Genomic DNA, 27961 nt, shown 5'->3' with positions numbered 1-27961 from the left:
AACAAGGTTCATGGCCAAAGAAGTTTCAGAAACCTTGTGCTGAAGGGGAAATGAATGTTTGCTTGGGAAAAGGACTTGGTACTTAGGAGGCCTCTGGCCTCGGGTCTCCCCGGTTGTCCAATCTGGATGCTCTATTGTAGGGGCAGGGCAGTGTCTTTGTCAACTGCCAACAGCTGTTGCAGATACGCAGCGATCAACAGTTAAGACTTGTTGTTGGTGCAGCCGATCTAGATCACTCACCTGCCGTGGGGGCAGCGCGTCGCCGATGCGGACAGGGATGAAACTGTGGTCGGTGGAAGCAAAGTGCACATACTTCTGGTCTAGCTTCACAGTCACACCTATGAAATTCAGCTGGAAATAAAAAGTCCATGAGGCTGGGCATGTGGCTTCGTGGTAGAGTGCTTGCCTAGCATGCATAAAGACCTGGGTTCGATTCCTCAGTACCACATACACAGAAAAAGCCAAAAGCGGGCGCTGTGGCTCAAGTGGTAGAGAGCCTTGAGCAAAAGACAGAGTCCAGGCCCCGAGTTCAAGCCCCAGGACTGGCCAAAAAAAGTCCATGAGTAGCATCCCTCCCTGGGAGGAACTGAGTGCTGGCGCACCCAGCGGAGACATTCAAACCCCCAGATCCCCAGGGGCCATGGCTCCCTGCTCCTCTGGACTTGGTTGTCCAGGAAGCCTGGCTTTCAGCGGGGGATTCAGGGCAGTACCAGGGTGCTGGGGCCTCACCAGTATCTCCCGGCCCTGAGACACCTTGAAGAGTACGGGGAGGCGATCTGTGCCTATGAACAGGTGGCTGGAAGGGAGGCGAAAAGGTCCGAGTGAGTCCCGGGCCTGGTTCCAGTGAGAGGACAAATGGCATGGCATACCTGTGGAAGTGAGGCTGCTAGCCCCTGGGAGAGACTCACACCTGAGCTGGGATAAGGTATAAGACCTCCCCTGCAAAGGATGGCCTCCCATTCAAGGTATCCTGAGTCGCCAGGAAAGTGTGGAGGACAGGGTCTCCTGGATGGCCAGTACAAGGTGACAGGGTAGAGGAGCACCTGTATTTGAGCTCCACCACCTGCTCCTGGCCAGGACACAGGCTCCCAGACTTGGGGCTGATGGAGAAGAGGCAATTGTCTTCCACGCGCATCTGATGGAGCTCCGCACAGTTAAGCTCTACTTGCTCTGCCCACAACTCAATGTCGAGCTGCTGGTCACTTGGGAAGAGGAAGGCCCTAGAAGAGGAGTGGGAAGCAATGAGACTGAGACCCTGCAAAGGGTGGGGCAGTCAGCACAGAGAGGGGGCCTGCTCTGGAGGAACAGAGATGGAAATCCCACCATGTCTCTCGCGCTCATACCCCTTTGGCAGGCTGGCCATATACAGCTGAACAAATGTGGCTGCACACGTGGCCATTTTTTTTTTCTTTTTTTGGCCAGTCCTGGGGCTGAACTCCTGAGCACTGTCCCTGGCTTCTTTTTGCTCAAGGCTAGCACTCTGCCAACTTGAGCCACAGTGCCACTTCTGGCCATTTTCTATATATGTGCTGCTGGGGAATCGAACCCAGGGCTTAGGCCATATTCCCAGCCCCTGCATCGCCATTTTGTAATGGCCCCCAAACCTGGGAACAGAATTAGAGCCATGGTAACTAAGGGAAAATGAAGGTTGGGGCTCCCTTTGAAGATGAAAGGGGCCACAGGGGCCATTCGTATATACGGGTCACTTAGAGGTAGCCACAAATTCTTCTTTGATAAGCAGTTAGGAAGGGGCTATTTGAGGCTGGCAGCATCACCTAGGTGCCTCTGGGAGGGAGGGTACCAAGGCCAGCTTGGGCACGAGTAGAGAACAGGTGCCAGTGCTCAGGAGGGATGGCACATTTTTGTGTGCTGGTACTAGGGCTTGAACTCAGAGTCTCACACTCTCACTTGAATTGTTTACTCATGGCCATTACTCTATTTGAGCCACACCTCCACTTGTAGCTTTTTGCTGGCTCATTGGAGATAGGACTCAATGGACTTTTCTGCTTGGGCTGGTTTTGGTTTTGGTATGATTCTCAGATCTCAGCCTCCTGAGTAACTAAGATTACAGGCGTGAGCCGCCAGTGGGCACCTGTGCTGGCACTCTTGAATCCAGCCAGCATGAAGCCCGCAGCATAGAGTTAGTGTACCTGGTGCCTCGCAAGGCTGGGAAGTAGATGCTGCACCCCAACTGGCTGACAAGATTAGCACACAGGGAATTCCCAAGGTCACAACTTGATGGAACTCGTCCATCTCACAGAGATGGCATGGAACTGACCCTGGCGGCAAGCTAGGCCAAGGAAGGCCAGAAAAAGGAAAAGAGACAGCATGCGTTCAAAGACCCCTGCCAAGAATCAGGCACACACACACACCCCAAAACTTTCACAGCATTGAGGCAAAAAAGCTTCGTCCAATACTGTCAATTTGAGAAAGAAGGGACACCCTCAGACAGAGAAGGGGGGAGGGAAAGATGGAGGGAAGGAGGGAGAGACGGAGGGAGGGGAAAGGAAGGGAGGGAGAAAACTGCTACTATCTTTTGGAAAAATTTTGACAGCTTCTATTAGAATAAGAAATTCACATGTCCTTGGACCCAGAAATCCCATTTTTGGGAATTAACTGTAGAAATAAAAGCATGAATACATGCATGAGGTTACACACACAGGTTTCCTTTTTCTCTTTCTTTTTTTTTCTTTCTGCCGGTTCTGAGGTTTGAACTCAGGACCTAGGAACTGTCCCTGAGCTTCTTTTGCTCAAGGCTAGCACTCTACCACTAAAGTCATTGCACAACTTCTGGCCTTTTCTGTTTATGTGGTTGGTACTGAGGAATCGAACCCAAGGCTTCATGCATGCTAGGAAAGCACTGTACCACTAAGACACATTCCTAGACTACATTTTCTTTTTCTTTCTTTCTTTTCTTCATCTCCTTTTTTTTTTTTTTAAATATCTTTTGGCGCCCATGCTGGGGCTTGAACTCAAGGCCTCAGCCCTGACCTTGACCTTTATGCTCAAAGCTAGTGCACTACTACCACTTGAGCCACAGCTCCACTTCTGGCTTTTTTGGGGGGCAGCTTAGTGGAGATTAGAGTCTCACAGAATGTCCTGCCCTGTCTGGCTTTGAATCATGATCCTCAGATCTCAACCTCCTGAGTAGCTAGGAGGACAGGCGTGAGCCGCCAGTGCCCAGCCACATTTTCTTTTCAACAACTTCCAAGTGGCAAATGCACGTACGCATGCACACACACACACATGCACGCACACACACACACACACACACACACACACACACACCTGGAAATGTCTTCTAATAAAGCTGTGGTTTAATAATTGAAGGTCCTTATATATGTAGAATAAGCAACTGTTTAAACAGAAGAAGCAGAGACCAGGCTGCTCCATACTCCTACTCGGACGAAATGCCTGAAGCCTTCGTCCGGGAAGCACCCAGCAAAAGCTTTAGACCATGGGTAACAAGTAACATGAAGCATAGTTCACATCTGTAAGGGGTTCTGCCCTTTAACACAAGTCCCCGAACATTGCCCGTCCTGGAGCCAAGCAGAGCAGAGGTGTCATGAGGAGGCGGCTTGCTGCCTCGCTCCCCCAACCCCACCCCAGGCTCCACCTCCCACCTGGGGCTCCCCCTCCGTCCTGCCTGCCTTCTGCCTCAGGTCATTTTTTTTTTCTCTATACACTCCTGTGTTTGGACTGGTCCTGGCAGTAATAAAACTCCGTCTGTTCTTTATGAGCTCAGGAGAGGCAAGCTAGGATTTGCAAAAAATAGCCTTCTAAGAAAGTGAAAGGAAACACAGTAACACAAAAAAGTCCAGGAGAGTCAGGCCCTGGGAACCCTGGAGGGAGCTAGAACGAGCACGGCCAGGTTTCCTGCGGGTGAGGTCCAGCAACGGGCACTCTGCCTGGGTTTCCTCCCAGCCCGGTTTCCAGCAGCCTGGCTCTCCATAGTGTGATCTGGGCTGCTCGTGTGTGTGTGTGTGTGTGTGTGTGTGTGTGTCTGCATCCACCCTACTCTATTCTAGGACACAGGCCAAAGCCCTGAGCCCTGTAAAGGGCTGGCTCCTACTTTGCTTAATCGTCTCATGGAGGGCAAATCCGGAACTCAAAGAAGGCCCTGGGCTTTCCTCACCAGCAGCCCTGCCAAACTTTCCCAGTTACTCAAAGCCAGCAGCCCCAAGTTACCCACAGGCCAGCCCTTCCCAGTCAGGAGCCGCCTGAAGAGCCAACCTCTCCATCTTGTTCCATTAGGGCTATCAAAATGCAAGGGCATCCACTTCCCATATGACAGTGCACCCCCCCCCCTTCATCGCCCCCTAGACCATGAGACCCCTCTGCTCAGCCAGCAGGTGCCGAGCACAGACGCCCCACTTGCATCTGTTCGCTCACACTATCCTGCCATGCCCAGGCCGGGCCTGGCTTCCTCCCCAGCCTGACCCACATGGAGGCTCTACTTTTGACTCTTGCATTAGCCAAGCAAAATTGGAAGTTCTCAAAAAAGACATTTAGCAGGAAATCCAGGCCCATGGCAGAGGCAAGGAGGAAGAGCAAGCCTTGGCGTGGAAACAGGATGTTTGCTCGGCACACATTCTGAGCCCTAATGGGAGTCTAGGGAAGCATAGGAAAGCCCAGGCTTGGCACGCTCAGGTCTCTAGCTCTGCTCTTGGGCTAGCCTCCACCCTCTCCACAGCAACGAAGCTCCCTTCAGCCATGCCCTCCACGGCAACTCCATCTGTGGTGGTTTTCTTGTTCTCCCCATCCACTCTGGACTCATTTCCATTTGGGCCTACCCTTTAAACTGAGACCGGTCAGGCAGCCCAGTGTCTAGACACTCCTGGTATTCAGAAACAAAACTTTGCTGCCTAATTGACATAGCTGGGTTTGAGCTCAGCTCTGTCTCCACCAATGAATGGCCTTGGTTGGATCACTGACTGCGGACTCTTGGGCCTCTTCAATTGAGTTGGCAGAGGACTTTCTCAGAGAGGGCTGCTTGTGAGGATCATAGGACTGAAGGCAGATAAAGCACAGAACCTGGCACACAGCAGTGCGTGAACATTTCCATTTCTCAGTTACGAAGACAGTGATGTCTTGTCTCCGTGAGCACAGCTCCACCTTGCTCTAAGCTTACTGACAAGACTTAGCGAGCAACAGGTCCTGGGAGCCACTGGGAAACCCACATTGCACCTGGGCCCTGTACCTCATCACTGAGAGGCCCGGTGGTGACCACAAACCCAGGAAGCCAGGTCTCCCATCGGCAGGACTTTCTCAGCCAGTCCCCACCCGTGACTCCCTTCAGGCCAGCCATACCAGTCCAAGGGCACCACTCCAGTGTTCTTCAGGGCCAGGAGTACCACAGAGGGTGGAGCCTTGAACGGTGCTGCCCCAAAATTGAAGTCAAGATTCAAAGGGGTTAAGACAGTAGGCATCTGGCTGATGCTGTGTGAAACAAAGAACCAGATTCAGAGCAGAGGATGAGTGCAGGCTGGGGCTTGGTTACTCCCATCCCCCCACCCTGCAGGTGTGACTCAGGCAGGGATGAGCTACCTGGCTCTTCATCCCTCCAGCCAATCCTGGCCTCCCCCTCCCCCCCTGCCATGAACAGATAAGAATTTGGGCAAGGGAAGGGGTGACATTGTCCCCAAAGGAATGTACTCATTAGCTGTATACTATGTAACTGTAACCCCTCTGTACATCACCTTTATAATAGCAATTTTAAAAGAAAGAATTTTGGTGGGCCACCTTCTCAAAGCAATGGGAAGCAGGTTCTTGCTGTGGGGCGAGCAGACGGCTCTGAGAACGTGAACAACACAGTCCCTGCCTGCTTCTAGCCTCAGCTTACCTGTGCCTAGTGGGCACCTTGTAGGTGAGCTCCTTGGGGGTGGGTTCGTGTGCCAGGTAATTGTTGAGTGTGTCAAGGTTGAAGAGGCGCCACAGATACTTCCTGGTGATGCCTTCAGTGCTGCCCATGGAGTAGCCATCCAGGATGGAGAGCAGAGGATACACAGCCGCCAGGGAGACGTGACACAGCTCCTGTTTCTCACTAACCTTGTTATCTGGGGTCAGAAGGTGGGAGAGAGGGGAGGGCTCACTCTCCCCCAGCAGGTCCTGGGTGAGGGAGCAGAAGCCATGCCTTTGCCTTTGGATTATTTCCAACAGCGGCCAACCCTGGCCCGAGACTTCCTGGGTGCCAGATCCTCTCTTAAGTGCTTTACGTAATCTCTGTATTTAATACGCACCGCTATTGGTTTTCATACTCGCTTTCATTCAGAGCTTTATGGGCACATAATTTATTTACTACAGTCCATTCTTTTTATGCACACAGCTCAGTGATTTTTTATATATTTACATAGTGATGGGACCATCGTTGCTCTCCTAGAAAACGTGTCATCCACCAAAGAAAACCAGCACAGATTAACCATTATACATTGTTCTCCCCTCCCTTGGTGACCGCTAATCTGCTTGTGGTGTGAAAAAATATGTGTACCCATTAATATATACACATTTTTACATATATATGTACATAAATATACATATGCGCACACACACATTTCTCTTCTGGATGGTCCAAATAACTGGAAGTATTCCATATGTGGCTTTTTGTGACTGGCTTCTTTCCCTTAGCGTCGTGTTTTCCAGGTCCTTCTACACTGGGGCCCTGGTATTCCTTTGGGGGGCTTGTTGCCGTGACGATCCTCATTTTACAGATGAGGATACAGATACACAAGGCATTTGAAACAACTTCCTAAGACCACAGGGCCAAAAAGTGTGGAAGGCAGACCCCAATCTCATGGAGTCCCCAGCCCCATCCCACCCACCCCCATCCAGCCTGCCCCGCCTCAGGAGAAAGCTGAGGCCCAGAGAGGCCGAGGCTTTGCCTAAAATCCCACTGGCAGGCATCATGCTCTCTGCCACTTCCGAGAGAGCCTTCCACAGCTCAGATGCACACAGGGACAGGAGCCCGCACAGACAGACTTGGTATCCTCAACAAGACCCCAAGGGCACAGCACCGCCTGCCCCCACTCGCTCCGCCCTAGGCCCTCGGCACACCTCCATCCCATCTGACATAGCTCCCCCCCCCCCCCCGGCCTCTCTGTGCTGGGTTTCAGGTACCTCTGTGGGACAGGAGAGAGTAGCTGATGGTCCAGGAGTACTGGAACCTGTGCTTAGGGCAGGCCGTCAAGCCGATGGTGTCCTGGGAGCGGGGCGGCATGCTCCCCTCGGAGCGGTCCAGCTGCAGAGCTGCTTGGGGATGATGTGGGGTGGGGTGAGTTCAGGGTCCCTTGGCAGCCTGGCCTCTCCTTCCCTTCTCAGATAGCCTGCCCTGAGGGCCAGCAGAGCACTGGCTGAGAGGAGGCGCCAAGTCAAGGGGGGCGAGGAGCAGGTCAGGGCCATACTTGCTGCGTCACAAGTACCCGCCACACTGCTAGAAACTGGAAGCGTGGGTGATTCATCTCTGCTTTGCTTAACCCAGACCACAGCGTGGGTGACCTGTCTTCAGCAGGAACCGCCCCTACCCCCCTAGATATACAATTCCCTGAACCCCCCCACCCCACCCCGGGGTTCAGGTACCTGGGAGGTCATGTTCTAAGCCCTCGGGACTAGTCTGCTCCAGGACCAGGCGGTAAGAGATGGTGCAGTTGCCTTCATTCAGGAGAACCAGGTCCCTGGATTGCCTGCTGTTCACCAGCACGTTCCCGAAGTCCAGCTCTTTCACCTTTGCCTAACACCAGGGTCCGCTGGCTGCCGTGGTCCCCCCAGCCCCCACCCCTGCTCTCACCCCTCTCTCCTCAGGGCGTCCCCAAGGAAGGGCAGGTCCAGGGGTGTGGAGGGAGCTGGGCACCTGCTGCCTTGCCCCCCCTCCCCCGTACCTGGTCCCCGGCCCCTCCCCTCACCACCACGGAGGCCCGTGCTCACAGCAAGGCTGGCAGTGGTACCCATGCCCACCAGCCGGATCATGTAGTGGGTGGCGGATTGAGGCTTGGTGTTGAGGTTCCGGCCGGCTTCCCAGACCCACATTCCCACTCGGTAGAGGTACTTGGTCTGCTCCAAGGGACTGAAGATCCACGACAGTGTCTGGGGGTCACGGAAATGGCCCCCTGCACAGGGGCCTCCAGAGTCCCCCTCCCCAGGCTCCTAGCCAGCAGAGGTCCCATGGCAAGTTGTTTAAGTTTGGGTAACACTTTCTGAGTATCTGCCCTGTCTGTGCTGGGCATTTCACCCACATGATATCAACCCTTGAGGCCCTTAATCCAACCCCATGGCTGGTCACTGGTAGTATTATTATCATGGTGTGTGTGTGTGTGTGTGTGTGTGTGTGTGTGTGTGTGTGTGCACATGTGCCGATTCTGGGGCTTGAACTTAAGGCCTGGGCACTGTCCCTGAGCTTCTTTTGTTCAAGTCTAGTGTTCTATTCCTTGAGCCACAACTCCACTTTGGGCTTTTTTTTTTGGTAGTTTATTAGAGATAAGAGTTTCGCGGACTTTCCTGCCCAGGCTGGCTTTGAACCATAATCCTCACATCTCAGCTTCCTTAGTAGCTAGGATTACAAGCATGAGCCATCAGTGCCTAGCACTGGTATTATTTTTAACACTCATTTCATGATGAGGAGAAGTGGGGTAACCGGCCCAGGATGAGCCTGATGAGGGCAGGCGCTGGGGCAGGATGCTCGAGCCAACTCCCAAGTCTGCATGACTTCTCTTGTCCATGTTTACTGTCCCTGGGCACTTATAGACACCGTGTTGGTGGTTCGTGATCCAAGCCTGTCCTCTAAGCTGGGAACAAGGCCTGCTGTTTTAGGTTGCAACTCATATCCCCCTTTTAACTGCAGCTGGGAACTCTGGGCGTCGCCTTCCTCATTGCTTACCGTGAGCTATTCATTTGCCCCAAACACTGCCACTCCACACCACTCCTAGCACTCAGAGCTTTGGGCACCATGGGTAACAGGGTGTGGGCCTGCTCTGGGTACTAACATTGTAAATGTTTGCCAGTGGCTCACACCTATAATCCGAGTAACCCAAGAGGCTGAGATCTGAGGATCGTGGTTCAAAGCCGGCCTGGCAAGAAAGTCCGTGAGACTCTTATCTCCACTAAAATGACCAAAAAGCTGTGATAGAGCTCTAGCTTTGAGCAAAAAGAAGGTCAGGGACAGTGCCCAGGCCCTGAGTTCAAGCCCTAGGATTAGCGCGACACCAAAACCAAAACCAAAGAAATGTTTGTCAGAACCTAGCTCTGCACATCCTAACCTTGGAGCTGAGAAGTTACTCTTTCCCCTGAGTGTGAATTCTCTGTCTGATGGAGGTGATGAGGTGGTAGTAACACCTGCCCACAGGCCCACAGTGGTGGTGGGTGGAGCACATCACAGACCACGAGCATCACAAGTGAAAGACGATGAAGGTGAAGGGGACTCTCCCCTTCACCCTGGGCGACGGGCCAGAGCACTCACAAGGCTCTCATTGGGATGGACGATCCCCTTGGAGGGCTGGACGGTCAGGGTCTTCAGGTGCTCCTGGGAGATCCTCCATTCAAACTCCAGAGGCAGGCGTGTGGGGTTGCGGAATGTGAAAGGGCTGGTGGAAGAACAGCCCACCCAGGTGGGCTTGAAGTAGATGCTTTTGCAGGTGTCCAGCTTCAGCTGCACTGGTTCCTCCCGGCTCTGCATGCTCACCTCCTGGCCACAGGAAGGAGGGAAGGGGCTGTCATCACCTTGAGGTTCTGGCTCCCCAACAGCTCCAAGACAGCCCTCCCCCTACACCTCGGAAGTGGAAGCAAAGGCCTTCTGCCAGCCTTGGCATAGCAGCTTCCGTTGAAGGTATAGTGAAAAGAACACAGGGACAGCTGGGCACTGGCGGCTCACGCCTGTAATCCTAGCTCCTCAGGAGGCTGAGACCTGAGGATCATGGTTTGAAACCAGCACGGGCAGGGAGGTCTGTGAGACTCTTATCTCTAATTAATCACAGAAAGAGCCTCAAGTGGGGCTGTGGCTCAAGTGGTAGAGTGCTACCCTTGAGCAAAAGAAGCTCAGGAGCAGTGCTCAGGCCCTGAGTTCAAGCCCCAGAACTGGCAAAGTAATAATAATAATAACAGGACTAAGAAAGCCGGTATAGACCATTTCATGAGTTTAGATGTGGTACACCATGTTGACCTTATCCCTAGGCTGGATCCAAACCCTCTACCATCTGCAGGTAGCCTTTATCCTGGTCCCAGACTTCATGAAGGCACACAAGCAAGAGCCCTGATTGGAGGAGGGGGTCAGAGTTTTTGGGTTTTTTTGGGGGGGGAGCTAAGGGACTTTTTCTTACAATGCTACTTTCTCGAAGCCTGGCCCCTGGCTACTTCTTAGGGGCCTTAAAAATCAATATCAGAATGTAATTTTGATTAAAAAGAAGTCCTAGCTTATGGCCCATTCCAAAGACTCAGCTCTCTTACCCCTGATCCTACCTTGAGATATTGGGGGTAAAAGTTGAACTGCAGGTAGAAAAGATGTTGCTTCCAGGAGGTGCCCTTGGGGTGGGTGCTGATCATAAAGATCTGGTGGGCTCCAGGGGCTATAATGCCGGAGGTGGGTCGGAGGGTGATATCCGAGCTGCTCTTGGGGGTCAGGTTGAAGGTCAGCAAATCGGAACCTTTGTTTTCCAGAAGCAGGCTGCGGTAGGAAGACTCACCAGAAGGCACTGCAGGAAACAGCTGAGGGCAGGGGAGAGGAGGAAAGAGGAAGTTTCTCAGATCTCGACCCTTAGATACATACTCAGGGTCACCCATGTGGATTTGGGGGGGAGGGGGGGACGGGAAGACTGTCTCCAAGAAGATCCAGGAGGAGAGCCCGCAAGCCAGCCAAGCCCTGGGGGGCAGGGAATTGAGGGAAACCAGAGCTTGGTGCCAACAAATGTCTGTTTTCCCCCAGAGACCTCAGAGATGGGAGACACTCACAGCTCTAAGTCCTGCCCTTAAAATTACAAGTCACTCTGGAGAACCAGTTTCGGAGATCCTGGTGGAGGAGCTTAAGGGTAAGCGGCAACCCTGGGGATTGAAACAGAGCCCCCGTGCTCTGGCCCCCGTGGCCAAGTGCTTTACCACTCATCCCACCCTCCGCCATGTTCTTGTTTTTGTTTTTGAAACTGGGTCTTAGCTAACTTTGCCTAACCACCCCTCAAACTCTCAATCCTCCTGCCTCTATCTCCTGAGTAGCTGGGATTACAGGTGGTGGACCTTCTAGATAATTCTTTCACAGGTGGTTGAGGGGAGCCAGTTCCTACAAGTCTAGATTCCAAATTCTCCTGGGGTTATAATCAGCACCAGATTAAGAACGGAGCAAGGTCACACACACGACTGTCTCAGACCCAAGTTCCAACTCAGGACAAGAAGTGTGTGTGTGCGCGCGTGTGTGTGTGTGCGTGCACACATGCCTCAGCACAACAGGGGCCAGAATCTGCTAGACTGCACTAAAGGCCACAGACAGCTCTTCCCAGAAGCCCAGAGCAGGGGCTGAGGGAGTCAGTGAGGGGAACTCTGTGAGTTTGGGAGGGCTTTGGGAAGGAGAGACCCTTGAGCCAGATATCAGGATGACTCCGGTTTGGGGTTAGAGGACAAAAGGTTAGCTGGGGGGTGGGGGGAAGCAGGACCATCTCAATCTATTATCTCAAATTAGAGCCCTTCCAGCAACAGGATGACTAACGGAGAAGCTCACAAGGGTGCCAGAGGCTGGGAGGAGGTCTCAGAGGCCACAGAAGAACTGGCAGCTGGCAGCCTGGCCTTCTTGCGCTGCACTTCTTAGCCCTATGTCAATCTGCTTCTGAGGTCAGACAGGGCCCCCTAGGACCTGGGGAGTGGGCTGGGAATTCTAGCTGTTCAAGGACAAGGCTTGTAGTTTAAGCTGTCATAATCCCTAGGGCCTAACCTGGGACTTGGGGCCTGGCAAGTGGGTGCTCAGTGAGCAGGACAAAGCTGAGAGAGCCGGAGAGTTTTAAACTCAAGGGTGAGAGGACCAAAGGAGTACTTCAGATGGGGCAGGGACGGGCTGGTGTCCAACTCCCAGACGGTTCCAGCCCAGCGTCGTGGCTCAGATCCACCCAGGGAAGCTATGGGAATGTGCTCCAGGAGCCATCAGATAGAGGGCCAGAGGGATCTGCAGCCCAGGGCTCCTTGCCGCATTCCCCCAGCTGTCAGGAATATGCTCACCTTGGGTGTATCCAGAGCATACTGGGGTATGCGGTGTTCTGAGACAGCATTATAGCTGTGGCCTCGAACCTGCACCTTCAGACACCAGGGTGGGGACACGGTGCAATCCTCTTCTATGTTACTGTATTTCCACAGTGCCTGCGGGGAGCCAGCTCATAGGGAAGCTCAGAGGCTGGTGCCCAGCTCTGGAAGGCCGCTACCACGTCCCCTCCCTCCCTCTGGCTGCCCGGAGGAGGGTGGGGTGGGATGTGAAGGCAGCATTCATTCTGTAGGAACGTGCTGAGAAGCGCTAGCCAATGGAAATACAACGTGAGCCGCAGACGCCGGCCACAAAGGCAATGGTAAATGTTCCAGTGGCCACATGAAGAAGTCAAACATGTGAAGTTAATTTTAATAATAGTTTTTCTTTGACCCAATAAATTCAAAATTTTAGGGCTTAAGATAGATAATCATCATCAAAATGATTAGTAAGATATTTCACATTCTCTTCACAATTAAATCTTTGAAACTTGGATATGTTTTTTTTTTTTTTTGCTGATGGCACATCTCTATTGACCAGTCACATTTCTTGCTGTGTGTGTGTGTGTGTGCCAGAGCTGGGGCTTGAACTCAATGCCTCACAAGTTCATTTGGCTTTTTTGCTCAAGGTTGGTGCTCTACCATTTGAGTCACAACTCCACTTCTAGCTTTTCTTTTGCTGGTTAAAGGGAGATAAGAACCTCTCAGATTTGTCTGCCTGGACTGGCTTCGCACTGGGACCCTCAGAACTCAGCTTCCCGAGTAGTTAGGTCGGAGCCACTAGTGCCGGGCTTCGGAGCAGCCACATTTCAAAGACCTTGGTGGCATTTGAATCTGTGGTCAGCCTTGGGCATCCAGGAGACTGGGGCCTTATTCCTATAAACTTCTACACCCCCTCCCGCCCCCCAGTCAACACAAGAGAACAGGGGCAATTAAATCCTCAGCTTTGTGCCCTTCAAGATTTAGGTGTGGCACCAAGATTATAGATGAAAAGGCTATGGGCCAGAGACAGCATCAGCACTGAGGCACCGGGAATGGCCAGTACATGGCAGAGACGGAGAAGAAAGCAGGGCTGCCTGTAGGCACACGAGGACTAAACGGCCGCTCAGCCCAGCAGAGCCGGGGACAGTCTGTGTGGAGGTCCTTGGCCCAGGGAAGCTGCCCAGCTAGGAGCCTCTCCCTTGGTATACTTCAGTGTCTCACAGCCCTGGCTGTACTGTTCTTGCCTGCGCACAGCCCCCTTAGAGGGACCACTTCCTATTTCAAGGACTAGAAAAGTAGCCAGAAATACCCCTTCCCTCACCAGCCAGGATCCTGAAGGAAATAATCCCTCAGAGCCAATTTTCTCCAAAGAGCTTCATCTCAGTTGAGTACTTTCCTGGAGGGGAGGGAGGAGGCTCACACATAAATGAGAGGGGGTAAAACAGGGCCGTGCCCTTAGGGGGCACCCTGCCCTGCCCTGGGTCACCAGGCAGGGGACTCCCTCCCTCCACTCTGCACGCATCTGCATGCACCACACCCACCTTATAGACAGCGAAGGCCTCGAGCTCCACCGCATAGAGGCTGTTGGGGCTGGGCGGCTGGAAGTGCAGACGCAGAGCCATGGACTTGAGTGGGGGTACATCGAAGGTATCCGGAGTCACCCAGAAGGGACAATTAGACCTGCGTGTCCAGACTACTGAGATCTTGCCTTTGGTGTGGTTCAAAAGGCACAGGGGGATAGGGTTGGGGGTCTCAGGCCCAGGGCAGGCACCAAAGTCCACCTCAGCAGGCTCTACATGGACCACAGGGGGAAAGATGGTCATGTCACTGGTGCCATCGAAGAAGAACTCCGTCATGGGCGGGATACCGGGGAACTGCAGGGCTGGTGCGTTCTCCGTGCCCTGTACAGGGGAAGACAAGGGCAGAGCCCAGCTGCCATTTGTCCTCTTGCTGCTCTCCTTCCGCCCTCTCCTTTCCAGAAAAGGCTGCATGGGCTCCAAGCATGTTATCTCCAACTACAGGGGTGCCCACGAGCTCTGGGGACATAGAACCACCCAAGGATTAGAGAGGATAGCATGCTCCAGGCTGAGGCCCAAAGGGATCCATGGTACCTCATTGGGCAACATGAGCGCCCCATTTGCATCCCGCGCTAGCTTCTTCTCCCTTAGCATGGCGGTCAGGATGTCGGGAGGGTATGACACCAGGCCCCGAACCTGGTGGGTGCGGTACCAGGTGAGATGTCGAGGTTTCAGGATGACTGGCTTGATGGTCTCCGAATGGCAGGTCCCAATCAGGTCCAGGAACAGTGGGTCCTGTGACATTTGTCCATGTGTGACAGGGTACAGAAAGCATGGTACAAAAAGAGGGTGCTGAGGGTTGCACTGCAGAAGGTGCAGGTGGAAGGAACATTCTGATCGCTGCTGGTCGGCTCAAGAATTAGCAGGAGTCCGGGATAAGCCAGAAGTAGAGCATCCCAGTCCTCCAGCTAGGATGCTCAGCTATTGTCTGTCTTTCCTTACAGAATCTACGGCTTCCTAGATAATTTACTGCTTATCTTGCTGCCAGCCAGGACTCTATCAGATAAGCATTTCTGGCATTTTGCCAGCAAGCAGAAACTGGCTCTGTTCTGTCCTTCTATTCCAAGGCTCATATTGCACCTGCATGAGATTTTTTTTTTTTTTCCGGTTGTGGGGCTTGAACTTGGGGCCTGGGCACTATTCCTGAGCTGTTTTGCTCAAGGCTAGTGCTCTACCTTTTTTGAGCTGCAGCACCACTTCCAGTTTTCTGGTGATGAATTGTAGATAAGAGTCTCATGGACTTTCCTGCCCAGGCTGGATCTGAACCATGATCCCCAGATCTCAGCCACTGGCACCTGGCTTACTTGAGGATTTTTAAAAGGCCCTTTCCCCAGGCCAGAGCCTAGGCACCAGCTTGGCAGGGACAACAAGCTACACTTTGGTCACACTTGCCATCATGAACAGGCACCCATAAATACAGACGCCACACGCCCATGGCCTCTACTCTGCACGCATGTGACAGAGTGACGTCCAAACTTCCTCATCCCTGTCCAATGGCAACAGCAACAGCAAAGCACTAGCAAAGCTGCTGGCCTGGCAGTAGTCAGGACAAGCTTAGCACACTCACGTAGCTCAGAGTGAATCCTCCTGTACACCTCCCAAAGCCTGGGCTGACCCAGGCAGACAGGCTCAGAAGTTCCAGAATACAGGAGAGTGCCCACGAAGTCTTGTCTTCATTACTGGTTCTCAGGTTGCCCCCCCCCCTGCCCAAGACACAGAGACCTCTTACCCACAACTTGCCTGGTGGTGGATAAGACAGGCCACTCGTCGAAAGTAGATGTTGGGGTGCTTGGGCTGGAAAGTACAGTGCAGGGTCAGGCGGACCTTGCCCACCAGGGTCCCAAAGGTAGGGCTGATATTGAAGACGCTCTCCTGGCAGTCAATGATAAATTGAAAGTGGGCCAAGCAACGTGACTGGTTCTCAATCCACAGGGTCTGCTCTGATTGCTCCCCAAGCTTGACCCAGCTGAAATTGACACAGTAGTGCTGAAGGGACACAACAGGACCTGGGCATAGGAGATGGGTCTCTGTGAGTGAGTGGGTCCTGAGGCCACCTAAGTGGGTCTGGCTATCAGCCTCCCATACAATGTCTGGGTAAGGGTCCTCCTGCTGGAAGGTGGTGCTACTTAGAGACACAACCAGCCTTGATAGGACAGAAGCCCCTTCAATCTAGGGTTGTGGAAGAATATCCCCAGGTGTCCGCAATGCTTCCCCACAGGGCCACCAGGGGGCAGCAGACATCCAGGCTGAGGGGCCAGGAGGCAATGCCTCTTAGGAACGAGCCTCCTGGGGTTGTTGCCAGTACCTCGACAGAAACCAACGACTTGGAGCAGAGTTTGGGAAGCACATCCAGCAGGCAGGATGGAGAAATATTCCACAGTTTTACTGTCCAAGGTCTTGGGATGGAAGAACACAGACACACATTTCCTCTCGCCGGGGGGCACGATGCCATAACTCTTGGAGCAAGAGAATGCCTGCTCTTTGGACAGAGTGTCTGAAACCATTTCAATCCTGAAGGGAGCGTTCACCTGCAGGGGGTGGGAGGGCAAGGTTGTAGGGGGCAAAGGGCCGGGTCTCAGAGTTAAGCAGTCTAGGCATTGTACCAAGCAAGCCAATGAGGAGATTAAGGGACAGGTGGCAGTCAGGCTTGGCCCACTGGCTGCTCTCAGTGTGAGGTACAGCTGCTTCACCAGGAGAATGGAAGAGGCTAGGCCAGGCCCAGAAGCTAACCAGTGGGGAGCACTTTTTTCTTCTCCCAAAGGTACTATCAGAGCTAGCTATGGCGCCAGGGTCAGGACACTTGGGGCTGCTTACAGGGCTTCTCCATGGGACTTGCAGATACCTAGGCCTAGCCTGAGAGGAACATCTGTTGACAGATGTTGACACATGGGCATCAACAGACATGGCTATGCAAAGCTTGGGATCAGAGGTATAGAGAGCATGAGAGGCGGACTCTAGGGGTACCCAGTCCTGGGGTCCCTGAGTACTCGGTCTCCCCTGGCCTTTGTACATACTGAGGATGGGTTATGCAGTCTGATCTGCCGCTCAGCGATGGAGCCCACAGAGACAGGGCCAAAGTGCAACACTTTCTGGGGGCCCTCCGTATCTTTGTCCTCTGAGCGCTTGTGTCTTATGCTCACCAGCAGCTGAGCACATTTGCCTGGAACAGAGATGGGGAGTTGGGTGAGGAACCCACTGGGGTCTATGGAGCCTCAGCTAAACAGTTCTTAGAAGGTTCATGTTCCAGGAAGGAAAGTCTGTGACACCATGGAAGAAAAGCCCAAAGGCTGGAGGAAAGATGAGGGGCTGGTGGAAGCTGGCAGGAGCCGGGACCCCGTGGGAGATGGGAGGCACCCTGAGGGCATGAGACCCAGGTAGGGTCAGCAGCTGGGCTCTAGGGACAGGAAGACAGGCCTCACCTATAGCCTGCAGCTGGATGCTGCTCTTCTGCCTGCTGTCCTTTCCATAGCTGCATATGGCCTCAACTTCATGGACGACAGCTACAAAGGGCTGGAAGACCACTTTCATCCTACAGGCCAAGCCTGGCTCCAGTAATCCCGTAGTGGGGAAGATCTGGAATGGGCTGGGGAGCTCCCAGGTGAAGAAGGTAGTCAGGTCCCTGGGAGGGTGGGCGAGAGGCAGGTCGTGCTACCATGCTCTTTCTGGTGATTGCTACTGTCTGAGCAAGGCTGAGGCTCTGGGTGGCCCCTCTGCTTCCTGCTAGGATGTGCCCATCTTCCCTCCTCCCAGGACTGGCTCGCCTCAACCTCTTCCCTCACCCCACGTTCTCCAGGCAGAACCAGGCCTCCACCGTGTCCCCAATGGCACACATGGGCAGTTGGAGAGATGGTGGGCAAACTAGCTTGTGGCAAGGCAAGATGGCCCTCAGAGACACAGTGAATGTCCCCTCTTCTTTCTCAAACCACATCTGGTCCAGGTATTCCTTCTGCATGGCAGGATGAAAAGGGGGGAAGCAGTCATTGACCAGTGGTGCCCAAGAGACAACAAGCGCCCCCCACTGGAAGCCATTCCTCTTCAACAAAACCTTTGGGGAGTGGGTTGGGCCACAGCCCGCCATATCAGCCCGGGGAGAGAGTCCCCTTCCTGTACTCCAAGACCCTTCAGGTCTCGGGGACTACAGGCTGTTTTTCAGGGAACAAAGAATTTTAAGGCGCCGGATGTGATGGTATGTTTGTCATTCTAGCTGCTCAGGAGCCTGAGGCAAGAAGATCACAGTAGCCTAGAGGTTTGGGGCCATCTTTGCAACATATGATTCATGATTCAACATAGTGCATTTCAAAAAAGTTTTACAGAGAGTCTTGAGGATGTTTGTCTGGAGCAAGAAGAGGCCAAGGGGCCTGAGGGCTAACACAGTATTATGGCTTTTACCCCAGTATCCAATGGGGAGCACTCTTGCGTCTAACGATACTGAGTCCTCTTTTGAGGACTTCCCAAGCTGGAGTGTTTGCTTTAGCTGGTGGGATATGTGTGTGGAGAAGGGAACTCCTGGCTGCTCAGCCCCGAGTTCTGTTCCTGACCCTCCACGGCTTGTCTGGCAGGCCTCACCTTCTCCAGAGGCCGGAAGACGATGGGGATTGTAAAGGTGATGCCTGGGCTCAGGAAGACGGGCTGGGGGATGGCCGTGAAGAAGAACTTGGTCTTGGGAGGCCTGCAGAAAAGAGCAGAGAATGAGCCCTTTGAGCAGAAAAGGCGAAGGCACAGTGCCCAGACACTGAGTTCAAGCCCAATACTGGCACACACATGAGAGAGAGAGAGAGGAGAAAGAGGAGGGGGAGAGAGATAGAGAGGAATAAGGAAAGAAAGGTCAGTTAACACAATCTATATTACTAAGAGGGAGGGGAAACCCAAATGATAATCTCAATAAAAATATTAGATACATTTCAACATGTTGGTAAGAAAACCTGTCATCAAAGTAGAAATAGAGAAGAGATCCTTAAGAATGATATAAAAAACAGGGTGAATCTGATCAAAGAATAGTATATGCATGTTGTTACTATCACAATGAAACCCATTGTGTATTTAGTTTATGCTAATAAAAAAGAGAAAAATAAGAGGAAAGTAGAAAAATGTCCTTAATCTGATGAAATCTACAAGACAAACCAGAACAAAACAACCACCACCCTCCAGGAAATACCCAGTTTAGTGGGGAACATAGGAATCTTTCACTTTGAGACAAGAAGGAAACAAGGAGATTCTTTATACCACTCTGCTCAGCACTTTTGCATTTAACAATAGAGAATGGAAAGACAAAAAAAATGATGTAAGAATTGGAAAGGAAGATAGGGAAAATGCCATTTTCTACATAAAATACAACTGTGCACATAGAAAAAAAACCCCAAAAGAATTAGTAAAGAAATTATCAGACTTAATAAGGGGCTTTATCAAAGTTGTTGGATAAAATAGGCATATAAAAATAATGTCCCAAAAACTAGCAACAGGATTGGGGCGGGGGTGTGCCTTAAGTGGTAGAATGCTTCCCTAGCAAGCAAAAGCTCTGGGTTTAGTCCCTAGTACTGTGTTGTTGTTGTTGTTGTTGTTTTTTTTTTTTTTGGCCAGTCCTGGGCCTTGGACTCAGGGCCTGAGCACTGTCCCTGGCTTCTTCCCGCTCAAGGCTAGCACTCTGCCACTTGAGCCACAGCGCCGCTTCTGGCCGTTTTCTGTATATGTGGTGCTGGGGAATCGAACCTAGGGCCTTGTGTATCTGAGGCAGGCACTCTTGCCACTAGGCTATATCCCCAGCCCCTGTTGTTTTTTTTTTAAAGAAAATAAAAGAATGAAAACAACTTTAGATATCGCTAAGTATGTCTGTAATCCTAGAACATGGAAGGCAGAAGTAGGATTTTGAGCTCAAGGTCAGTCTGGACTACCTAGTATGACTGTCTCGCCAACACAATACATAAGACACATGCATATGCACACATACACATGTATGTATATATACATATAATCATAAAAATACTGAATACATATTGAGCCGGGCATCAGGGTCTCCTGCCTGTAGTCTTTGCGACTTGGGAGGCTAAAATTAGAGGGATTGTGGTTCAAAGCAAGCTCAGGCACAAAAGTCCAGGGGCCCCTTCTCAACTGAGAGACGAGTACGATAAATTGAGATTACCTGTTTTCCTAGCTATGAAGAGAGGCCTAACATGCAAACTGTGGGTCAGTAGGCAGAAAGCGAGACCCTATCTAAAATATAACTAGCACAGAAAAGGGCTGGAGGCATATTTCAGTGATAAGAATATCTGCCTTGCACTGAGTTCAAAAACCTAAGCATGCCAAAAGACAACTAAATACTTAGGAATAAGCTAACTAAAAACTGTGCATGCTGTCTACAGAAAACAAAACAAAACCAACAACAAAAATTTAAGTCAGGCATGAGTGGCTCACACCTGTAATCCTAGCTACTCAGGAAACTGAGATCTGAGGATTGCAGTTCAAAGCTAGACTGGGCAGAAAAGTCTATGAGACTCATCTCCAATTAACGAGCTAAAAGCCAAACATGGACCTATGGCTCAAGTGGTAGAGTGCCATCCTTGAGTGGAAAAAGTTAAGGGAAAACCTTGATCCTGAGTTCAAGCTACAGTACTAGTACCAATGTTCACACACACACACACACACACACACACACACATTATAGCTTACTAAGAGATATGATAGAAAATCTAATAAATATTCCATGGATTAAAGAGTCTGTGTTGTAATATCAGTTCTTCCCAAATTGATCTATAGATTTGATTAAATGCCAATAAAAATCATAAAAGTTTTTACACTGTTTGAAGATTTATATGAATGTTCAAAGGGCTAAGAATAGCTAAGGCAATCTTGAAGAAGGAAAGGGTTGAGGACTTATGCTACTACACTATGAGACATCAAGATTTACTACAAGCTCTAATAACTCACTCGGGCTCATATTGGCCTGATACAAAAGTACATCAAGGGGCTGGAATATGGCCTAGTGGCAAGAGTGCTTGCCTCCCATACATGAAGCCCTGGGTTCAATTCTCCAGCACCACATATATAGAAAATGGCCAGAAGTGGCGCTGTGGCTCAAGAGGTAGAGTGCTAGCCTTGAGCAAAAAGAAGCCAGGGACAGTGCTCAGGCCCTGAGTCCAAGCCCCAGGACTGGCAAAACACACACACACACACACACACACACACACACACACACACACACAAGTACAACAAGGAAACAAGAGTCCAAATATGAACCTGTATATCTCAAGACACTTGATACATGCCAGTGGCCTGAGAAATCATCAAAGAAAGCAGGAGCTTTCCAACAAGTGTGGATATCCCGAGGCAGTTAATGGAGGAAAAATATGTCATCAGGTACCAAGTCGTTCGCCGAAATCAATTCCATCTAAATCCAAGATAAATATAAAAGGCAAATCTATGGGGACTTTAGAAAATAATATAGGAAAATATCTCCACGATCAAGAGGCACAGAGGACTTTTTAAGCAAAGTACAAAAAAACCCCGCCATTCCTAACAGAAAAAATATCAATAAATTTGATTCCTTTGAAATTAAAAGCTTCTGTTCTTCAAAAGACACAATAAAGAGAGGAAAAGACAAGCCACTTGGTGGGATAAGGCAGTCATAACACACGACAGACAGAGGGTCAGTATCCAGGATATGAACTCATACCAAAATGAGCAAGACAAAGGCAAAAGAGGAGTAACCAAATAGAAAACCAGGCTCGGGGGCTGGTGCTGAGGCTCCAGTGGTAGAACACTGGCATAGCAAATGCAAGGCCACCAGCAACAGCAAAGAAAGGAAAGATAGGAAAGGAGGAAAAAAAGAAAGAAAAGGACAGAAGGAAGAAAAAGAAAAGAAATGGGAAGGAGGGAAGGAAGGGGAAGGAAGGAGGAAGAGAGGGAGAGAAAAATGAACCCAGGGCTGGGAATATGGCCTAGTGGCAAGAGTGCTTGCCTCCTACACATGAAGCTCTCAGTTCGATTCCCCAGCACCACATATATGGGAAACGGCCAGAAGGGGCGTTGTGGCTCAGGTGGCAGAGTGCTAGCCTTGAGCGGGAAGAAGCCAGGGACAGTGCTCAGGCCCTAAGTCCAAAGCCCAGGACTGGCCAAAAAATAAAAAATAAAAAATAATAATAAGAAGAAAAATGAACCCAGACTACAACGTGAATTTCACAAAGGAGGAAATGCAAATGGTCAAAAACCTATGAAAAGATGCTCAGCCTCACTAATCAGTAATTAGAAGGATCAAGGACATGTAAATTGAAGCCGCAACAAGTTACCATTAGCAAAAAAATTTAAATCCAGGCAATAGCACTTATTGGTAAGGGGGTAGAAGAATGGATATTCTTACAGGCTTGAGGGGGGATATAAACAAATTCTGTCTTTGTAACTTTAGAAAATAGTTTAGCTTTATCTGCAAAAAAGTGAACATGTGCATATCCTAACCCTCAATTCTCCTCCCCTATCTATACTCCATAAAAACCTTTGTACATCACAAGACTTTCACAGGATTGCTGGGAATCGCCTCAAGCTGGACACAACCCAAATGTCCCTCCATAAAGAACGCATGGCTATGTCACAGTCACACACTGGGACACTGCCCCACAATGAGAAGAGAGAACTAGAAATGCCCATGGATACGTTTTATAGATATAACTGAGCAAAATAAGAGAGTTAGAAAAGCATGCCACATTCTAGCTGGGTGCTGGCGGCTCACAGCTGTTATTTTAGCTACCTAGGAGGCTGAGATCTGAAGATCTCAGTTTGAAGCTAGCCCTAGGCAGCCTGGGAAAATCTGAGAGACTCCTATTTGCATTTAATCAGTGAAAAGCCAGAAATGGAAGCATGACTTAAGTGGTAGAGCACCATCTAAGCAAGAGCTCAAAGTTCTGAGTTCAAACCCCAGTACCGGCACAAATAAAAAGTATGCCATAGTCTTCTATTTACATCAAGTTCATATTGTTTAATAGCATATCAATAATATAATAATAGTATATTATATAATATACATGTATTATAATAATACAATAATATTACTAATACTATTTAGGGACACTGACACAGATCTATTTGAGAAAAGCAAGCGAGTCTTACACAAAAGGGCAGGTGACAGCGTTTCTCTCTATGGGTAAAAAGGCTGTATCTATGGAGGGAGTACCTAGGTGGCAGAAGGAAGACGTTAGATTCTGTCATTATTCCACGATTGAATCCAGTCACATGAGGCTCTCTGGGTAGACTTCTTCAAATTGCACAGTGGGAACATCCATCTGAGTTTATGTGGAACTTGTAATTTTGTTGTAGGACCTGCTTCAGGACCTGAGGGCTCAGGGCCTGGGTTCCTGGCCTCTCATTCTCATACCTGTACTTTATCCTCTGGATCTTCGAGGAGAGATTTTTCAGGACCAGGTTCCTTGTGGTCTCCTTCCCCAGCTCCCAGCCTCTCCACTTCAGCTCCTCAGCCACCTCAATGCCCCAGAAAATTCTCTTGATCACTCTTTCCCGCTTCTTTGGACCACACCTTTGGACATCCGAAGGGGGGGTGGGCTGTTCAGTGGTCAGGGAAAAGGAAGGCTGCATTAGGAGGATACAAAGACCCAGAGAACAGGGAAAGATCTGCCCATCCCCAGCCCTGTTTGCAGCACCTGACATGAATAACAACAGCCCTCACCTCTGGGGCATGATACGGGATCTTGTGAACTTTTCTGCTCAGGCTAGCCTCAAACTCCCAAGTAGCTAGGATGACAGGCATAAGCCATGGGTACTGGTACCCAGCTTTCTACAGCCATTATAGCGGCACAGATGAGGGAGGATAACTGACTGTAAGTATCAATTGATGCATCAGCCACTCTGGTGCTTAAAGCCTGGAGTGGAATGCACAATCAAGGGCAGTGAAGGACACCAGGGGTTACCAGCATCGAGCAGTGGTCAGGTGAGGGGAAGGAGTGGGATTATTGGAGCCCTACAGCCTGTCTGGTAGGAACAGGAACCATGGGGGAGATGCAGTTCCAGCAAAGGCAGAGAGAATAGAGACAGGGCGGGCTGAGAATATGGCCCAGTGGCAAGAATGCTCGCTCTGAGTTCAATTCCCCAGCACCACATATATAGAAAGTGGCCAGAAGTGGCGCTGTGGCTCAAGTGGCAGAGTGCTAGCCTTGAACAAAAAGAAACCAGGGACAGTGCTCAGGCCCTGAGTCCAAGGCCCAGGACTGGCCAAAACAACAACAACAACAACAAAGAATAGAGACAGGGCTTGGCTTCTCTCTTCCTCTCACTTTCTAGTCTCCTCTCAGCTCACAGCAGATCAGGAAGGCCAAGCAAGTGAATCCAAAGGCAGAAAGGCCCAGAACAGCACAGGTGAAGGGCAAGATGCCTCCCACAGAACCCAGTCCAAAGGAAGGCTAATGTAGTAACATCACATCTAAGAGGACAGGTACCATTCTCTCAACACACCACACAGTCACAACCCTAGACGTTAACACTGCCACACACTGAGAGCTACAGAGTTACCAGAAAGTCATCAACATCCACACAGTGATTAAACACAAAGTCCTACGAGGCTTGGTCAAAAGAGCTTCTTAGGTCAAGAGAGAAGTGTTGGCCCACCAGGGAGCCTCCACTTGGCTCCAGCTCCCGGAAACTCTCTTCCCACAGTGTCTCCATTGCATGTTCATCTTCTTGGTACCCCATCTAGGCAGGCTCTGGGGAGTGTGTGGAGAGCCAAGTCCCTTGGGGTTCCCACCTCATGCTCCAGCACAGCTCTGCCCTGTGGTGCTGCACTGCCCTGGGGCGGGTCCTCACCTGGGCACTGATGGTGCTACTGCAGACACTTGGACTCATGCTGCTGTCGTTGATGGTGGGGCCAGCCATCGTGCTGGCGCTCACACAGGACCCACCGGAGTTGACAGTGCAGTCGCCACCTTCCCGGAACTTAGTGAGGAGGTTAGGGCTTGCCTGGGTGAGCATTGTGCACCTGGAACATAAGTAACGTTTTAACGAAGAAGCTGCAAGTTCCTGGCTGATATAGGCTGGGAGGAGAGAGGAGGGGAAACCGGAAGGGGATGAAAAACAGAGGTCCACCGGGGAGACTCACGATGACCGACACGGAGGTGGAAGGAGGGGCCTGCCCTCTAGCTCAGGTAAGAGGTATGACGTGGCCTCATGAGAAATGAGGCTGGACATTAAAACCTATGACTTTACCTGAGGGTGGAGAGAATCACTACCCAGGAAAGGGACTTGAAGGAGGGGTTTGGAATAAGGCTCACCCAACCATGCCCTTCCTTGGCTACACGTGACCCATCCGTCCCTCCGCAGGGCCACATGCATCACCACTAAGCTGTGTTTTACTCTCTACCTGTTTCCTCAGAATGGATCTTGCCTGCCGAAAGACGAGTAAGGAGCAAAGAAGAGATGAATGAGACTGCTGAGTTCTTGGTCGTCCGGGTTTCCTCTACCAGCACCTGCAGTCCATGTTTAAAGTACATATTGACCTGAAGTAATGACTTAAAGGATAAATGAATCGATTCTCTAGAGCAAAGGGATCCCTAGGTAGACTGCAGCTGAAAATTCTATACAAGCATCAGTAATGATCACATGTAAACTGCATGCAATGTGTCATGCACATTACACAGATGCTACTTGTCAGAACACCCACGGCTTTCACCCAATGTTCAAAGGGCTGCAGGGACACTTAGTGTCAGGGCTCTAGCGCTCTATCACCTCGAAACTCTGTTCCTTTGGCTGGTTTCCTTTGGCACACATACTCAGTTGTGCCTTTGGAACCCAGGTAAACGGTATCAACTTCCACACTCAGACACACTTAACCATAGCTAGCCCTGCTCAGGCACGTGCCTGAGCACACGACTTTCAGATTTCCATGATGATCCACCTTAAACAGTCAGCTTGAGTTATTCTTTACACTCAATATGGAGCCATCATCCATAAAATCCATGGATGGATACACATGACTTTGTCCTTCAAAATATAATGCAAACCACACATGTAATGTATTCTAGCAGGCAAATTTATCAAACAAGCAAAAAGAAGCTCAGTACTGGTGGTTCACGCTTGTAATCTTAGCTACTCTGGAGGCTGAGATCTGAGGACCAGTGGTTTGAAGCCATCCCAGGCAGGAAAGTCTATGAGACTCTTATTTCCAATTAACCACCAAAAAGCCAAAAGGGGAGCTATGGTGCAAGTGATAGAGTGCTAGCCATGAGCATAAAAGCTCAGTGACAGTGCCCAGGCCCTGATATCAAGCCCCAGGACCCCCCCCCCCACACACACACCGCAAAAAGAAATGGGTGAAATATATTTCATTTAACCCACTATATAGACTATCACCTAATGTGATATAAAACTATTAAGATACATTACATTTTGGGGGGGAAGGGAGGAATGAGGGAGGAGGTAACAAACAGTACAAGAAATGTATCCAGTGCCTAATGTAGGAAACTGTAACCTCTCTATACATCACTTTGACAATAAATAAGAAAAAAAAGATACATTACATTTTTTGTACTGTGAAATCTGGTGGTATTTTTCGCTTATACAGTATCTCCATTCAAATGGTCCACCTTTTTGGTGGGTACTGGGGTTTGAACACAGGGCTTAATGCTTGCAAGGCAGGAGCTCTGCCACTTGAACCACTTAGGCCACAATCTTCCTACCTACAACCTCCTATAGCTCGGGCCACAAATATATATTGCCATGCTCAGCTTATTGTTGAGATGGAGTCTTTGCTAATTTTTTCACCCTGCACTGTGATTCTCTTAATCTGTCCTTCCTGTGTAGCTGCACTACAGACATGAGCCACTACCCCTGGCCCAGATTACCTATATCTATTGCCCAAATGCAGCTCATCAGCTACATTTGTCTAGTGGCTGCTGTATTGGACACCAGTACTCCAATACCTTTTTTTAAAAAACACAAGCACATTTTCGGACTACTTGGTATCTTTTCCCACTTCTTCAAATGGCAGTATCAAAAAGGTTATCTGCTGATAGCTGGGAATTTATGTGTCATATATATGTTATTAGGCCTTAGTCCTTAAAACAGTTTGTGATTGCATAGGACTTGCTTTTCATTTTAGTTTGCCCTTTCAAGTTTGTGGTTATGCTCCTTATTATAACGTATTTTAACTTAATAAGCAAAACTTTTTAAAATCCAGTGCTAGTGGCTTGTGCCTGTAATCCCAGCTACTCAGGAGGCTGAAATCTGAGGATCATGATTTGAAGTCAGCCTGAGCAGAAAAGTCCATGAGACTCTTAATTTCAATTAACCAGCCAAATGGCTTTAAGTGGAGATGTGGCTTGAGTGGCAGAGTGCCAGCCTTGAGCAAAAAAGCCAAGCAAGAGTACAAGGCCCTGAGTTCAAGCCACAGTATTGGTATCAAAAAAGTTATAATCACCCTTAGGAATTTATACACACTATACTATTTCCTCCACACCACCCATCTAAAAACAAAAGATTCTGTTAACTTAGATTTCCTAGAGGGTTCTCCAAGCTCTGGAAAAGACTATTTTTACTCACTTATCCATCCATTCATAAAGCACTTTTTCCTAAGTGCCCACAGGACAAGAAAGCCATGGTGCCTATCTTCAACGGCTTTGTAGATGTTCTGATGGATTTTTAAAAAATGCAAGCTGGGGAGACAAGGAAGAAAGTGTCACCCCTTTTCTGTCATGGGGTGGCTTTGCAGTCCTGTCCCATTCACGGTTGTCTCTGACTTCAGGGGGTTCTACAGACAGCTTTGAAAAATCTCCCCTCAGCACAAGAAACTATTCCAGAAAAAGTACGAGGAAGAGATGGGAAACGAAGAGGTAGAAAGCCGGTCCAGCTTAGGCTTAGAGAAGAGAGCACCAGTCAGTCCAAAGGGGCCCAAGGTCCCAGCATCCCCACAAACTCTCTGGACATAGGCAAGTTTCTCCCATCTCCCTGAGCTTCAGTCTTCCTTTATTTACCTAATTTCACCCAATAAGTGTTTCCCCCCAAATGATCAGCAGGAAGGGGGAAGAAGGAGGGGAGGAGGAGGGTGGGGAAAGGATCCTGCCGAGTCGAAGAAGAAATGGAGAGAAATGAAAGCAACACAATATACTCAGCGCGCTTCCCTCCTGGTCTTCCGGTCGCCCGGTCTGATTGATCTGGCCCAAATCTCAGCCTCACGGCTCTCTGCAGGGCGTGGAGCTGAGCCCCGGCCGTGACTTTTCGTG

The 27961-nt window shown here is 50.3% G+C and overlaps 1 protein-coding gene across 3 annotated transcripts; it reads right to left on the bottom strand.

The window, feature by feature from the left end:
* Positions 1 to 137: 137 nt before the first annotated feature.
* Positions 138 to 27961, bottom strand: Cfap65 (cilia and flagella associated protein 65). 3 transcript variants are annotated; one of them, XM_048344733.1, is made up of 22 exons: positions 27282 to 27961; positions 24552 to 25210; positions 23113 to 23297; positions 18321 to 18423; positions 17534 to 17700; positions 17174 to 17373; positions 16769 to 16914; positions 16060 to 16282; positions 15495 to 15760; positions 14289 to 14489; positions 13719 to 14078; positions 12178 to 12315; positions 10441 to 10686; positions 9446 to 9670; positions 7918 to 8076; positions 7573 to 7723; positions 7114 to 7242; positions 5843 to 6056; positions 5311 to 5439; positions 1044 to 1220; positions 730 to 796; positions 138 to 351 (listed from the first exon to the last, which is right to left on the bottom strand). In XM_048344733.1, the coding sequence occupies exons 2-22, from the start codon at positions 24714 to 24716 to the stop codon at positions 160 to 162; spliced, it is 3843 nt and encodes a 1280-aa protein (XP_048200690.1). In that variant the 5' UTR covers positions 24717 to 25210; positions 27282 to 27961; the 3' UTR covers positions 138 to 159. The 3 variants fall into 3 exon arrangements, with proteins under 3 accessions (XP_048200690.1, XP_048200691.1, XP_048200692.1); XM_048344734.1 differs by lacking the exons at positions 138 to 351; positions 730 to 796; positions 1044 to 1220; ... (1 more) ...; positions 5843 to 6056; positions 7114 to 7242 and adding an exon at positions 7255 to 7426; XM_048344735.1 differs by lacking the exons at positions 138 to 351; positions 730 to 796; positions 1044 to 1220; ... (1 more) ...; positions 5843 to 6056; positions 7114 to 7242 and adding an exon at positions 7425 to 7521 and having other exon boundaries at positions 7552 to 7723.

The sequence above is a fragment of the Perognathus longimembris genome, chromosome 4 (assembly GCF_023159225.1).
Source record: "Perognathus longimembris pacificus isolate PPM17 chromosome 4, ASM2315922v1, whole genome shotgun sequence".
In the NCBI taxonomy this organism is placed as follows: Eukaryota; Metazoa; Chordata; class Mammalia; order Rodentia; family Heteromyidae; genus Perognathus; species Perognathus longimembris.
Note: the sequence above shows the minus strand (reverse complement) of the source record. Positions and strands in the feature narration are given on the sequence as shown.

What these genes read in the sequence shown, in the direction of transcription:
- Cfap65 (XM_048344733.1), bottom strand. Translation starts at nt 24,716, where the DNA reads ATGCTCACCCAGGCAAGCCCTAACCTCCTCACTAAGTTCCGGGAAGGT. An exon ending in TCTTCCGGCCTCTGGAGAAG is followed by an intron (nt 17,701 to 18,320) that starts GTGAGGCCTGCC and finishes CCTGCCATGCAG; the next exon opens with AAGGAATACCTGGACCAGAT. An exon ending in AGGCCTTCGCTGTCTATAAG is followed by an intron (nt 12,316 to 13,718) that starts GTGGGTGTGGTG and finishes GGCTCCCCGCAG; the next exon opens with GCACTGTGGAAATACAGTAA.